At 65.1% G+C, this 13585-nt stretch overlaps 4 protein-coding genes across 4 annotated transcripts; 2 read left to right on the top strand and 2 right to left on the bottom strand.

Moving 5' to 3' along the window:
- Nucleotides 1-87: 87 nt before the first annotated feature.
- MNEG_8137 (hypothetical protein) lies at nucleotides 88-321 on the top strand (the record flags this gene model as incomplete). Its single annotated transcript, XM_014043393.1, has 1 exon — nucleotides 88-321. A coding segment is annotated over one exon (234 nt), but the record flags the coding sequence as incomplete, so codon positions are not given.
- A 1810-nt stretch (nucleotides 322-2131) lies between these two features.
- On the bottom strand, nucleotides 2132-7133 carry MNEG_8136 (Serine--pyruvate aminotransferase; the record flags this gene model as incomplete). Its single annotated transcript, XM_014043392.1, has 14 exons — nucleotides 2132-2212; nucleotides 2515-2622; nucleotides 2761-2920; nucleotides 3260-3338; nucleotides 3638-3674; nucleotides 3942-4077; nucleotides 4266-4288; nucleotides 4550-4675; nucleotides 4927-5030; nucleotides 5404-5449; nucleotides 5692-5741; nucleotides 5995-6075; nucleotides 6512-6626; nucleotides 7005-7133. 14 exons carry the CDS (start codon nucleotides 7131-7133, stop codon nucleotides 2132-2134), a joined length of 1275 nt encoding a protein of 424 aa, XP_013898846.1.
- Nucleotides 7134-8283: 1150 nt separating this feature from the next.
- MNEG_8135 (hypothetical protein) lies at nucleotides 8284-10416 on the top strand (the record flags this gene model as incomplete). The annotated part of the gene is made up of 1 exon (XM_014043391.1): nucleotides 8284-10416. One exon carries the CDS (start codon nucleotides 8284-8286, stop codon nucleotides 10414-10416), a length of 2133 nt encoding a protein of 710 aa, XP_013898845.1.
- Nucleotides 10417-12406: 1990 nt separating this feature from the next.
- On the bottom strand, nucleotides 12407-12742 carry MNEG_8134 (hypothetical protein; the record flags this gene model as incomplete). Its single annotated transcript, XM_014043390.1, has 1 exon — nucleotides 12407-12742. A coding segment is annotated over one exon (336 nt), but the record flags the coding sequence as incomplete, so codon positions are not given.
- Between the last annotated feature and the right edge of the window lie 843 nt (nucleotides 12743-13585).

Here is a 13585-nt window from a genome sequence, read left to right as displayed (position 1 = left end):
CACACACACAGGCGCGCGCACACACACACACACACACACACACAAAGGCAACCCTCTGCCCCCCGCCCCCTTCCCTTTGCCTCCCAGGCGCTGAAGGCGGCCAACATACCCAAGAATCTGAAGGGCAAGGGCGACATCCCCATGAACCCCCGCCACATGCAGCAGACCATGCAGCGCATGGCCGGCGCGCTGCCGCCTCAGCTGCTCAAGCAGATGGGTGGCGCCTCGGGGCTGGCGCAGCTCATGAAGAGCATGGAGCAGATGCAGGGCGGCGGGCCGCCGGGCGGCGGCGGGGGCGGCGGCGGCAAGGGGCGCAAGTGAGGCGGCGTCGCCGCGGGCGGCGGATGTGGGGCGCGCGTCGCGCGCGCAGCTAGGCCCCCGGCCGCCGCTCGCTGCCCTGCAGCGGGCCTCTGCGCACGTCGGTGTGATGGCCTCGGGTGGCTCTGCAAACGTGCATCTCGTGCTTGCTGCGGCTTTTTTGACCCTTTTCTGACGCTCCAGCCTGCTGTTGATGTGTCATCAACATCCAGTCTCCCGTGCCCCCCCTGGGCCTTTGCTGCATGGAGTGTGCGGCATACATGTCTCTCACGCTTACTCACCCCCTCTCGTCAGCGGCTAGCTGGGAGGGGGCATCGCAGGCTAGTGCTGGTACTCTTGTCCACCTCTCTTTCGCGGCGTCTGCCTGTTTTTGTGCCCTTCGCCCGTTCTCTGGCGCTCTTCCGCCTTTGTTCCCGTTTCTTGTTGGGTGGGTGGTCGTCTCACACACCAGATGGAGGGGGCTGCGGTCGTCTCTCCTATCCGACTGGCTGCGCCCTCCCCTTGTACAGCGGGGGCCTAGGGTTTAGGGCGGCCCTTCGGCCCCGTCAGCAGCACCCAGCGCCGCGACGCGTTCAATGCCCCCCATGCAGCCTGCGCACTCTGAGGGGGCGCGCCCCGCGTTCTGACAGCTCGGCGGCCCGCTTCAGCACCCAAAAGCTGCTGAGCGCGGCAAGAGGGCGTTGATTGTTACATTCCATGCCACTCGTGGCTGGCCGCAGTGGCCCCTGGATCACATGGCCCGGCTGGATCATAATATGGGAGGGCAATGCGGGTTCGCCAGCTACTGAGGCGCAACGTCTATAAAGGACACTGTGGAAGCAGCAGCAGTAGCCGCAGTAGCAGCAGTAGCAGTAGCAGCAGCAATACACCCAGGCAAGTTGCAAACCAATACGCAGCAGGCCTAGCTGCCGCCCGCAGCGGAGCCACAAGCCAGGCCTCCCGGGTGACAGGGCGGCCCGCGATGGAGTGGGCGAGGTGCTACAGCAGCGGCCCGGGCTGGGTGACGCTTGCACTGCTTGGACGCACGAGAGTCATTAGAGGACATGGCTTGAATGATTATGTGCAGTTGAGAAAGTTGATGTTTCTGGCAGGTTGGCATGTGCAGCACCAATCCCCACCAGCCCGGCCTTGACCCAGTCTGCCGTCTGAGAGGGTGACCACACTGCACTCAGCTTCGCTGGATCCGGGGCCTCATTCCGCTGGGCTCACACGCTGAAGCGCTTTTCTGAAGTCAACTGGGCCCGACTGGGCGGTTGCGCCTGCACAATAAGGCAGCCTGGCCTCTGACATGGGTCCCGCGCCCAGTTTCACAGTTCCAGCTTCCACATCAGCCCAGCTGATGCAGTCGCGTTGCCCTCAGGGCGGCCACGGTGCTCGATTATACTGGTTCTATGTATCTGGTGCTATGAATGGCTCGAGTTGCCAAGATTTCAATGGTCTGTTACCAGGGAAGCTGTACACAGTAATTGTTTGGTGTTTTGACGGGTGCGTATTGCGCCCGTCCGCCTGTGCATGGCAACGCCCGCCGCGTCCCCCAAATCAAGGGGGCAACGGACAGCGAGGCGCGCCAGCCTCAGAGCAGCGCGGGTGCAGCCGGAAATGTCTGCACACAGGCGCACAAATGCCAGAGCCCAATCGCTCGGAACAAATCAGGGGGATTTCCCGCCTTAAGCCGGCCCCGCGGCAGTCAGTTGCAGCCAGCGGGCATGGGTGCGGCGCGGCGCGTGTGCCACGGCAATCAAGGCGCCAGGCTGCACATGGCCGCCGCCGCGCGGCGCCGCGCCGGGGTTGACCCTTGGACGAGTCATGTGGCTCAGAGCTTGCCCTGCTTCTGCAGGCCGTCCCTGAAGGCATCAATTACGAGCTCAACGTTCTGGGGCCGCGCGTTGTAGCCCTGGGGTGTGGGTGGGTTTGTGAGGGTGTGCAAGTGTGTCATGTCACAGAGGACGAAGGTCAGGCGATGTGGTCCGCAGAGCGCATCCCCTTGGGTGGTTCCAGGCGCCCGTGGCCACAGGTTTAGCATTGCAGTTTGCGCCCGATCGCCGCGCGCCAGCCGGCGCGCTCGCAACCCCTCGGCCCCGCCCCCGGCGCGGCGCGGCCCCCCGCCCAAAATCAGCTCCCAGGCCCCCTCCCGGCCCCCCGCCTCCTCAGGCGGGTGTGCACACGCGTGTACACGTGTCTCAGCCCGCGCCTCACCATGAGCCCGATGCGCCAGACCTTGCCGGCTGTCGGGCCGAGGCCGCCCGCGATCTCGAGGTAGTACTTGTCCATGGCGTTCTTGACCACGGCCGCCCAGTCAACGCCCTGGGGCACCTTGATGGTGTTCACCGTGATCAGCCTGGCGGGTTTGGATTGAGGTTGAGGTTCGGATCGTCAGGGGGCGGGGCGGGGGAGCGGGGCGGATGGATCAGAGCGGACGGCCGCGATCCCCCGACAGCCGACTGCGCCCGGGGCTCGAGAGCAAAATGTGACGCCGGCGCCGGCGCGGGTGAGTGGGGTGCGCGCGGGCGTGGGGTCTTGCCTGTCTGCGTCGCGCTCCACGAAGGGCTCCAGGCCCAGCTTCTTGAGGCCGTGCCACAGCATCTCATGCATCTCAAGGTGCCTGGGTTTTAGGGATAAGGAATTTGGGAAGGCACACAGCAGCATGCAGGGGTATGTGAGCGCATTCAAGTGTGTGCGTGTGAGTGCGTGCCAGCGTTCCCGCACGCGCGTGTACCTGCCTGAAACGAGGCTGTCGCACGCCAGCTGCGGCACGGGAGCATGAACGGCGGCCCCGCGGCCCCGCCACGTTGGCTTGTGGGTGCCGGCAGCTACCAGATGCAGCGGCATGCGGCTTGACAACCCAACAGGGGGCTGCGGCAGGTAACAGGCGCCGCCGCGGCGCCAGCTGGCGTGGCGCTGCGGCTGCTGCTATTTTAATGACCAGGCGGGGCGGGCCCACCTGGACCACATGTTGTCGAGCCCCTCCTCCTGCACAATGGACAGCGCCTCACGCAGGGCGTAGCACATGCTCACCATGCCTGGCACGGGGGTTGTGGCGCAGGTTGAGGAGGGAGGGGGGAGAGCGTTGGATGGGTCAAAGAGTCTGGTGCGGCTCAGGCAAGCGCTGTGATGAGGTGCCCTTTCGAAAAAATGGAGACGGTAGGGCGGGGCGCGGGGCTGGAATTGAGTGCGAGGCAAGAGGTAAACAATGCAAGGCTGGGGCCGTATGGCTGTGTGCATGCGTATGAGGCGGCCGCCTCGTAAGCGGTGCAGCTGTGCCGTGGGCGCCGCGGCCACAGCCCCCGCTGCGACCAGCAACCTGTGTATCAAGGCTCACCCGTGTGGTGGTAGCTGCGGCTGTTGAACCAGCCCCACTGCGGGCAGGGGGTCCCGCACAGAACCCGGGGGGGGGGGGGGCGTGAGGGGACAACGCCGATGAGTGCGCGGGCGACACGACCGCTGACCTGCTGCAGCTCTCGACGCCCGCACATCATCATCGGAAGCCCTGGGGTCCCAACACGTGCGCAGCGCAAGCACGCAGCTCGGCCTCTCAGGCGCAAGGGGTTCCCTCCTTTCGACAGCAGGGACACAGCCGCGTCCCAAAACACAAGGACGCCTCATGCCCGCCGCCCGCGACCCACGTAATCGCCGATGAGGTTCATGTCCAGGTTGAAGGTGGCCGGCTTGGTCTTGCGCCCCTTGAGCTTCTCCAGGGCGCGCTCAGACAGAGCAAACGGCGCGCCGCCCGGCGGCGCCGAGAGGCACTTCTGAGAGCCGCTGCGGGGTTTGGAACGCCGCAAAACAGGTGGTTGAGAGTCGGCATGGCTGTGCAGGTGAGCTGCCTTTGAGCGAGCGACGGGATTTGACTCCTGGCGGCGACGTGCGGTGGCATGCCGTGGCTTGTAATCGGATAACATGCAGGCAGGTGAGGCAAGGGGCGGGCCTCTGCCTGGGTGCCCGCCCACCTGTACATGCAGTCGACGCCCCACTGTGGAATACGCGAGGGCAGGGAAGGGGGGGGGGGTAAACGTCAAGCAGTGTGCAACGCCGGCGCGAACAGTCCCAGCGTGCAGCGCGCCAGGCAAGGGCGCATCGCCTCGACGCATTCGGCACCCTTTAATGAAACCAGCAAGCAGAACCGGGAGGCACAGTGAAGCGTCGAAGAGGCGTCAAGCTAGGGAGCCCCTCCGGCCAACCCACCCCGCTCTTGGGCCCCTTTTCCCTCCCCACCCCCCCTGAGCCCGCCCACCTTGTCGAAGAAGAAGGGCACGCCCCCGAGGCTGCACACCGTGTCCACCAGCAGCAGCGTGCCCGTGCGCTTGCACACGTCGCCCAGGCCCGCCAGGCTCTGGTGCACGCCCGTCGAAGACTCACCCTGGGGCAAGGCGGGCCGATAGGCGGCAGCAGGGTCGGCGCCGGCCGTCTTGCCCACCCAACAGCTGCGGTCCAAAGCCCGACAGTCGCAGGCATGATTTGCAGCCGCAAGGGTCACGCTCCAACTGTGCCAATCTCACGGTCGCCGCTCGTACGCACGCTGTTCGAAAAGCCTCGTGCGCCCGTCTGCGGCTGCGCGTGAGGTGTGTGTGTGCCTTACCCATCCCCTCCCCACCCCAAAATAGTAATGACCTGGCAGAGGAAGAGCAGCGCGGGCTTGTGGGTCTCCAGCGCCGTGGTCAGCTCCTCCAGGCTGAAGGACCGCCCCGCGTCCGCCTTGAGCTCGATGACGTCACCTGGGGTCGCAGGTGATTGGATATTGGTGTTGGGAGAATGAATTTTTGTGTGTATGTTTGTGTGTGTGTGGTGCACGTGTGTGTGTGCGTGTGTGTGCGTGTTGTGTGTGAGGGTAGCAGCGCGGCTTAAGGGTGGTTTGGAGGTGATGCATGAGCAATGGTAGCACTGCGCCAGGTGGAGGGCGGCCGTCAAACCAGCGCTGTCTGCATTCACATGACGCGGAAAGAGAGCGGCCCCCAGACCGATGCTGGTTGTGCGGCGCCCTCTGGTGCACAGGCGCAGGTTGTGCGGCCTTGCGATCAAGGACGTGGGCAACTAAAGGCAACAAGGTTGAGTCGACACCGGACAAACAGCTAGCAGGCAGGCGCTCACCGCCGTAGCGGGCCGCCAGGTCAGCGACGCGCGTCCCCCAGATGCCCTGCAGGAAGATGGTTTGGGGGGCGCATACGCCGTGAGGGCTGAATCCCACGCGCGGCTGCTGCATCCGTGCCTCTGCCTTGCTCCAGCCTGCCGAGACCACGTGCAGCCGCAGCTGCCGTGTCTCCCGCACCCCGTTTCGCGCCCCATCTCGCGCTCCCTGCTGCCCCCCTTCAAAACAACCCCCACAACCCGGCTTGGCTGCGATTGCGCCGCCAGCAAGCTGCGCGCCTTGTTCCCGACGATGATCTTCTCCCCGGGCTCCAGAAGGTTGGCAATCGCCGCCTCCATGCCTGCGTTCGCGGGACGCGGTGCAAAGGGAGGGCGCCTTGTCCGCGCCGCCCAGCGCCCCACCTCGCGCAGCGCGGCGGCCACCCCATGCCCGGAACACCCCGTCTCAGCCACGGTGCCGCCGCCCCCGCAGGATCTGCCGTGTTCCGGCCGCCCGCCTGCACCCGCCGCCTGCCGGCCCCACGCGCTGGCGTCAGCCCAAGAGGCAAGGACAGGCTGCGCCCCCGCGTCGCCGAGCCGCTGTGCTGCGCTCACCGGCGTGGCCAGTGCCTGACACCATGAGTGTGTACTTGCTGTCGGTCTGCAGGGTGTACCGCAGGCCCTCAGAGATCTCGTCTGCGTGAGGGTGCAGAGCGCGCCAGTGTGAATGCGAATGTGTGCGTGAGTGTGCATGCGTGTGGGCGTGTGAGCTCGCGTGCGGATGTGTGTTTGTATGCGGTCACAAACCTACAAGTTCGTATGTGTGTGTCTGTGTCTGAGTCTGTGTCTGTTGCATGTGTACCTGGTAGCACAGGCGACAGTCCTCATCTGGGCTGCACCGTTGGCTTTGCTGCCAGGCTTTGCAGGCAGCTATTGACGACGGTCCAGCCAAAGCCTCTGCCATACCAAGCCCAAGGCGCGCCATTGCCAGCCTCTCCATCAGGCAGGCTTGCAACATGAGTCGCATCTCGACGCCCGACCGCCCCAGGCCAGCCGCTCGCAGCGCCGCCGCGGCATGCGGCCGCCCTGTCGCAGTCAGCCCGGCCGACTGTCACCCCCGAGGCCCCCTCACCCATGATCTTCAGGAACGGCGGGTGCATGTGACCCAGCAGGGGCAGTGACTGAGCCGCCAGGATCCGGGGGTCGGCGTTGGCGGGGCCGGGGCCCATCAGCAGCCGTTGCGGGACCTGCGGGGGTCCAATGAGTGCGGGGCGTGGCGTCAGCGGCCATCGCCGTGCTCCCACGCATGCCCATGTCGGTGGCAGCCTGTTTGTCCCGGTGAATCTGCAGGCTCAGCAGGCTGCCACCGAGGCGCAGTGCGGTGAGCCAGGTGCGGCATGCAGCACAGTTCCGCGTTATGCGTGTGGCTTGCCGCCGCCGGCCCTCAGCAGAGGGCGCGCCTGCTGACACTCGAAGCCACCAAGTTTTCATTGCGGGCAATTGGCGAGCTGCCATGCTCATTGCAGCGGCTGGACGTGGCGGCACCAAGCAAGTGATGCTCCTGACCGGTGCTCCTGGCCGAGCTAGAACCCCATTGCTCCTGCAGCGCCGGCAATGACAATCACCTGGATCACGCTGCTGCCGGGAGCAAGGCGGTGGGCGTTGCTGATGGCGGGGACAGCCTCCCCTGGGCGGCCCGCATGTGAAGCGAAGGCCCGCTGGGCCAGCTGCCACAGGCCTCTACGTGCCGACATGATGAAGGATGAACTGGGGAGAAGGGACAACTTGGACGCGGTCCGACCTCAAAGAGAGGGGCGAGGCGTCTGGCGCCACAGTGCGCAGTTCTCTGTGCAACTGCGCAACCACTTCCCGAAGCACGGAGCCTTGATGCATATGTGCTGCAGCCTTGATTTTAATCACTTGTATACTTCGCATGTGCATATGAACGCTCTCTGTGCTTTGGCAAACCTACGGTAGTTCAACTCAAAACAAATGTACCGGTAGGTCAAACCCTGGTCTACACTAGGGAGCCCTGCCTACCGGTATGCACGTTTTACCGGCATACACGCTTCAGCGCCGCCCACAAGCAGGGCATGGTGATGCACCAGGACGAATGGGGTAAGCGAGCCCATCTTCCTGCGAGATGCCTGGCATCACGAGGACTGTTCGCTCGATCACCTTTCTGGAGTGGTAGTCAACAAGGGCTGACCAACCGGCACATCAAAGGTAGGCCCGTGCATCACATGATGTCGCTACGTGCAGCAGGGCAAGCATGCTCACACACCATGCCATGCATTCAGCGGCGACCTGGCTGAGCCGCCGGCCCCCCCTCCTGCACCATGGGCATGCCAAATTGCCAGTGCTGTGCCAGCCCTGCCACTGAATCACCGATGGGCCTGGTAGGTTCTTGTGCCGTGCGCATTCTTTCTAGCAAGCGAGCGTCTTGAAATCGCGCATGAAACGTCAGCACAGCCCAAGAGACTGCGTGGGGAACGCCAAACGACTGCGATGACGCTCAGCCTGCACCCCATGGTCTGACGCAAATGCGTCTTCCAAGTCATGTGCATATGTATAACCCCCATCGTAGCATGCACGCATTGACGAGGGCTCAATTACTGTGGGGCGCCTAGAGTTGTCACCACCGTGGACACCGCACACGGCAGATGTGGCAAGCAGCAGTGTGCTCAATGCGATTGGGGTGTCCCCGCCCGTACCCGCTCCACCGGTGCCCCTCGATACATATGGGTGTCACATGCAAATAATCTGTATCATCGTCATGTCGTTGTAAGAGCGCAAACATACCCTGCTGCTCTGTTGCCATCGCACGTACCTCTTGTGCTCAAGACAGGGCAGATCGGCTTTTGAGCCGCGGGGTGTCCTCACGCTGGTCGCATAGTGCTCGTAATGGAAGCACACGAAAGCCACACGCTGATTTCCGAGGAGCTAGGCCTGCTCCTCGGTGCCCTGCGTGCTGGCGAGGCTGACTCGGCACGGTGTTGCGCAGAGCGACTCGGCTCGCGCTGCCTGACGTCGCGCATTGCCGACGTGGCATGTGACCACATCGGCATCGGAACGCCGGTCCTGTCTCACATCAAGGCGGCGGTGAACGAGCTGGTGGAGGCGTTCTGCCAGGATACAAGAGACGACGACCGACAGCTCACTTGTTGTCTCGGGCTGTGCGCTCTCTACGTCGCCCGCGGCACGCCGCACTCCGCCGCCGTGCGCGCGGCGCTGCAGGCGCACGGCGCCGCCGCCGCGGCCGCGGCAGGCCGCGTCCTCGTGGCTGTTGCGCGGCAGCCGCCCGGCGCGGCCGGCAGCAGCGAGAGACGAGACGACGTGATCGAGGAACACATCGGCCGCCCCTTGCTCATGGTAATGGCAGTCCTGGGGCTGCCGGCAGCCAACATTGCTGAACAGCGAGCCAAGGTCAAGGCTTTCAGAACCACGGGCGCCTTCTCGGTGGCGCTCGACCTTGGAGCGGCAGACTGCATGCAGCTCATCCTGCAGGCGCTCACACAGGCTGAGGACGACGGCGCGGACGCTGTCTTGCGCAGCGAGCTCGAGCGCCGGCCCCGCGCGGCCGCGGCCGTCGCCGCGCGCATGGTCGAGCACGCCTGCGGCCCCGCGGGCGGCGAGCCCCAGGTGGCGACGGCCTTCCGGCTCCTGTCGCTGATGGCGAGGGCCGGCACGGGCGCGCGGCACGCGGCGCTGGTGGAGGCACCGCAGGCGTGGGACGCTTCGCTCGGCTTGATCGGGCCCGACGCCGGACTGAGCGGCTGGGGGGCCACCTGGGCGCTGACCGCCCTCAACGGCCTGTTTGCCTGCCCGCTGGGGCGCTGCGCTGTCGCTGGCTGCCGCTGCCAGGCGGCCATGTCGTCGCTCATGCGGCGCGCCGTGCCGCCGCTGCTGCGGCTCGCGGCTGGCCGCCGCGCAGGGGCGGGGGCGAGCGAGCAGGGGGATCGGCTGCAGCAGTTGGCGGCAGAGGCGGTTTTCGCCGTTGCCCGGCGCGAGCACAACGCCGACACGCCCATCAGCAGCATTGCCGCTGCGCCCGGGGCCGCGGCGGCGCTCGTCGCCGCCCTCCGTTTTGCGGTGATGGCGGAGCGCATCACCAGGGATCCAGAGGAGCGCCAGTGCTGCTTCCGCGCCATGTGTGCCGCCGCCCAGGCGATCGCCTTGGTCGGCGCCCACTCTGGCGGTCGGGGGGCCGAGTGGCGGGGCTCCGTCGGCCTGCTGGGTGGCCCGGCGCTGGCGAGGCTCGCGGGCGTCATAGATTTTTGGGAGTCTGAGGAGGTAGAGCGGCTGGCACTGGCGGGGGTGCCTAATGGCAGGATCTCAGGCATGATGACGGATGCAGTGGATGCGGCTGTGGACGCGGCCATCTTGGAGACTGAGCTGAGCATCCCTGAAGGGGGGGCGGGGCTGCCGGCGCAGGGCGGCTCGAGGCAGCAGCGGCGCCTGCAGCAGTGGCGGCAGCAGGAGCGGCAGCGAGAGCAGATGCAGGCACGGCAGCAGCGGACGCAGCGGCAGCAGAAGCAGCAGCAGCAGTCGGTACAGGAGCAGTCGCTACAGCAGCCCACGCAAGTGCAGCAGCCACAGCCGCAGCAGCAGCAGCAGCAGCAGCAGCAGCAGCTACCGCAGCAGCAGCAGCAGCAGCAGCTACCGCAGCAGCAGCAGCTACCGCAGCAGCAGCAGCAGCAGCAGCACCAGCAGCTACCGCAGCAGCAGCAGCAGCAGCAGCAGCAGCAGCAGCAGCAGCAGCAGCAGCAGCTACCGCAGCAGGCGGCGAGGCCCTCAACAGGAGATCAGTCTGGCGCTGGCGTGCGTCACACGCAGAAGCAAATTCCAGAGCACCTGCAGGCGTGCGCCAGCTGCGGCACGGCACGCGGCGAGGCGAAGCTGCGCGAGTGCACAGGCTGCTGCGCGGCGGCGTACTGCGGCGCGGGGTGCCAAAAGGCGCACTGGGCGTCCCATCGGCCAGCCTGCAAGGCGGCGCAGCAGGCCAAACAGAGGCTCGAACCGGGGCTTGTCACGTAAGTTTGACAAATTTGACTCTGATTTGTGTTTTGACCATAAGGATGGCCTGCACACCGCCGCAGTCACCGCTGCCTTGCATGCTGCACTGGCAAGCACTGCCTTCAATGCCCTGGGTACAAGCGTTACTGAGTCACATTACTTGGTACTTTGTGCCTCTGTCCAACCTGATGGTTGGTGATTGGGAAGTGTAAGCAAATGTCCCAGACAAATTACATTATTTGTTGGCGGCGAGTCTCTAGAATGTACGCTGACAGATATTTTGAGCGTATGCAGGTCAAGCGTTGACATATCCTGGCCCGGTAGATGAGGAATGCTAAGGGCGACTTGCCAGACCATGTGGCATGGCCCTCTGCCTGACGGTGTATGCGATTAGGATTGTTACAAGACCCCGCGGTCGCCTGCTCCTGGAGCCATCCAGGCTCATGGGATATGACTTGGTAGCATCAGCGTTGTGTGACGGGGATTCAAGGGGCCACTGTTCGCCGTTCAAAGCAGGCGTGCACAAAGTGTATGAGTCGCGGCACAACATTGCCATGCTGCTCAACAAGAAATCGCGCAGCCCCACAAGCCAGAACCCACATGCACAGCAAAATATTAAGCAACAAAGAAGCTGGGAAGCGTGTGCCCTTTGTATCACGGCAAAGGGGCAGGAGGGAGCAAGAAGCAACCCGCCCATCACACCCCCTCCCAAAACACTCATCCACAGGGGGCTGCTGCTCAGACTGTCCCTCCAAACTCTGTGTGTTGCGGCCGCAAACAACAGCAACGAAAAGTGGTTGATCAAAGGCTGCACCCGTGCGGCCTGTCCCAACTCGCGATGGGTGTCATTGCAGCGCCCGCCGTGCTTGTGCAGCGCGTCCTCGACAGCTTCCGCGCAGCTATTGCGGGTGCAGCGCGGTGCTGACAACCACCACCACTGTTGCCCGCCTTGTTGCAGACGGGGGAGGGGAGGTACAACCCTGGCGCTGGCGACGGCTTGCGTGCCGGGAGTGTCAAGGTGAGGCAAGCGGTTGCAGCTTGGCCTCGCACAACATAAAAGTGACAGGTGCGCGCACTTGCAGCTCGCCTGTTGAAATCCAAGTCCCACCCTTGCGCGAGGGGCCGAGTGTTGCGGGCCCCCAGCCCAACGCATGAAACTGGCAGTTGGGGCAGGACTGCTGTGTGTGGAAGCGAGGCAGTGGCTGGTGGGCTGTGCTGGCGGTTGACAGCCTGTGCCAACGTGGATAATGCATTGCTTGAGGTCACCGATGATCAAAGTGGCGGTTGCGCGCAACAGGCCACTTAGCGTCCCCTGCATGCACCACAACTGCCCAGGGTTGCAAAACGAAGTGCAGCAGCAGCACTGCAGCACACAACAAGGATGAGAGTTGTGGCAGCACGCATGCACTTTGCAGAGCGTGAGTGCCAGGTGGGTCAGGGGGTTTTACTAAGGAGCCCTCACTGGTTTCGGGACCAGGGCCGCGCAGATGCATGCAGCCAGGGGCCGGGGCTAAATCGGCGCGCATTATTGGTGGCAGCAAGGTCGGCTCTAAGGGTTCGAAGCTTCTTGTGGCCGGCCCTAGGCAGGCGGCAGGCACAGCAGCACATGCACCGACATGCGGCACACGGAGGCTCTTGTGTTGGGGTGGTTGCGTGGGGGCGCACGCAGGCGGGGCCGAGTAGCAGGGTATGGCACGGTATTCATGGTGGCTGCAGGGTTGATCGGGATGCTCGTGTTTGTGGCGAACAGCACCAAGAGACCTTGTCATCATTTGCGCGCAGCAACTTGGTATGCGGCGGCTGGGCCCCTCACCTGCGCACATGCCAGGAGGTTGGCAGCAGGTCCATGAGGGCGGTGCATGAGTCGACGCTCTGCAGAGGGCGTGGTGGAAGCCAAGCAGCCAAACCGCTTACGACGGACCGTGGAGATGACAGTGTTGGCGGCCTGACGCACTGCTGGCGAGGCCGAGCAGCCCGTGTCCACACCGCAAGCCCTGAGAGCCTGCACTCATCACCTTGCGCAGGTCCTCCTCCTGAGCAGCGGCGCCAACGGCGCGCGCAGCTGCGTCCGCGCCATGCGCCGCCCCGCCACCAGGGTCTTCAGCCCTTGGCCTGCGCCGGCGCCTGCGACGTCGCGCGCCGCCCAGCTCAGGCGCCCGCCGTAGGCGGCCACGTCAAGCAACACATGTGCGGGGAGGGCCTTGAGCGCGCAGGCGGCGGCGCCCATAGTCTTTTCATTCCTCTTGTTCTTGATGGCGCTCCTCTTGGGGACGGCCACCGCCCCAGGGGCGGTCTGCTTGACGCGTACAGCGCGCTGCCCAGCAAAACCTGTGGCTGCGCTGGCGCTCTGCAGGGTCAGTGGGATGCAGAGGTTGGCAAGTATTCGATTGGTAGTGGTCGTGGTTCACACCCTAGACGGCAGCAGGGCCGCCAGGGAGGCTGTGGTTGGTTTGGCGTGTGCTGCAGGCGGGGCATGCACGAGAGCGAGGCGGGTGCGCTCGGGTGAGGAAGCGACGCTGCCGATGCAGGCATGAAAGGGGGATCTATCCTTGTCTTTCAGGACAATTGGGCGACCCTGACACATTTGGCGTCAAACCGCGCGGCACACAGCAGACTGAGGTGCTGTCTTGGTGGATCCACCCTGCTGAGAAAGGGGCTGCCTCACCTTGCAATCAGCCCCATTGTGCACAGTGCGGGCCTTGCCTGGGCCGGCCGCATCTGCGCTGCCGTCACAGGCGCTCGGGACGCTGCTGTCCCTCCCGCGCATCTCCACCGGCGTCGCTTCGGGCCCGGCATCCACCTCCCCTGCTGCGGATTCGCGGCCTGCTTCGGCGCCACCAGCCCCCTCGGCGGCCGCCAGCTCCCAACCGCAGGCCGGGCCGCTCGACCGGCTCAAAACGTCGCCGCAGATGCTCTCGCAGGATCCCTCGGAGCGCACTACGGCTGCCTGTGCGGCCGCGAGTTCCTGCTGCGAGCCCCGCTGGACGGGGTTGTGCATGAGGGCCCCTTCTTTCGGTCCTGATGCGGCGGCGGCGGCCTCCTTGTCCTTGGTCTTGTGGGCTCTGGCGGCGTCCTTGGCGATGGCGGCCTGCTTGGCGGCCTCGACCCTGGCTGGCTCCCCCGCCACGTAGGCATCCCTGGGGAGGAGAAGGGGGCGTTGGGTGTGTATGCGTGTGTGCGTGCGTGCGTG

This window comes from Monoraphidium neglectum, assembly GCF_000611645.1.
Source record: "Monoraphidium neglectum strain SAG 48.87 unplaced genomic scaffold scaffold01514, whole genome shotgun sequence".
Taxonomy (NCBI): Eukaryota; Viridiplantae; Chlorophyta; class Chlorophyceae; order Sphaeropleales; family Selenastraceae; genus Monoraphidium; species Monoraphidium neglectum.
This window is presented reverse-complemented; position numbering and strand designations above follow the sequence as displayed.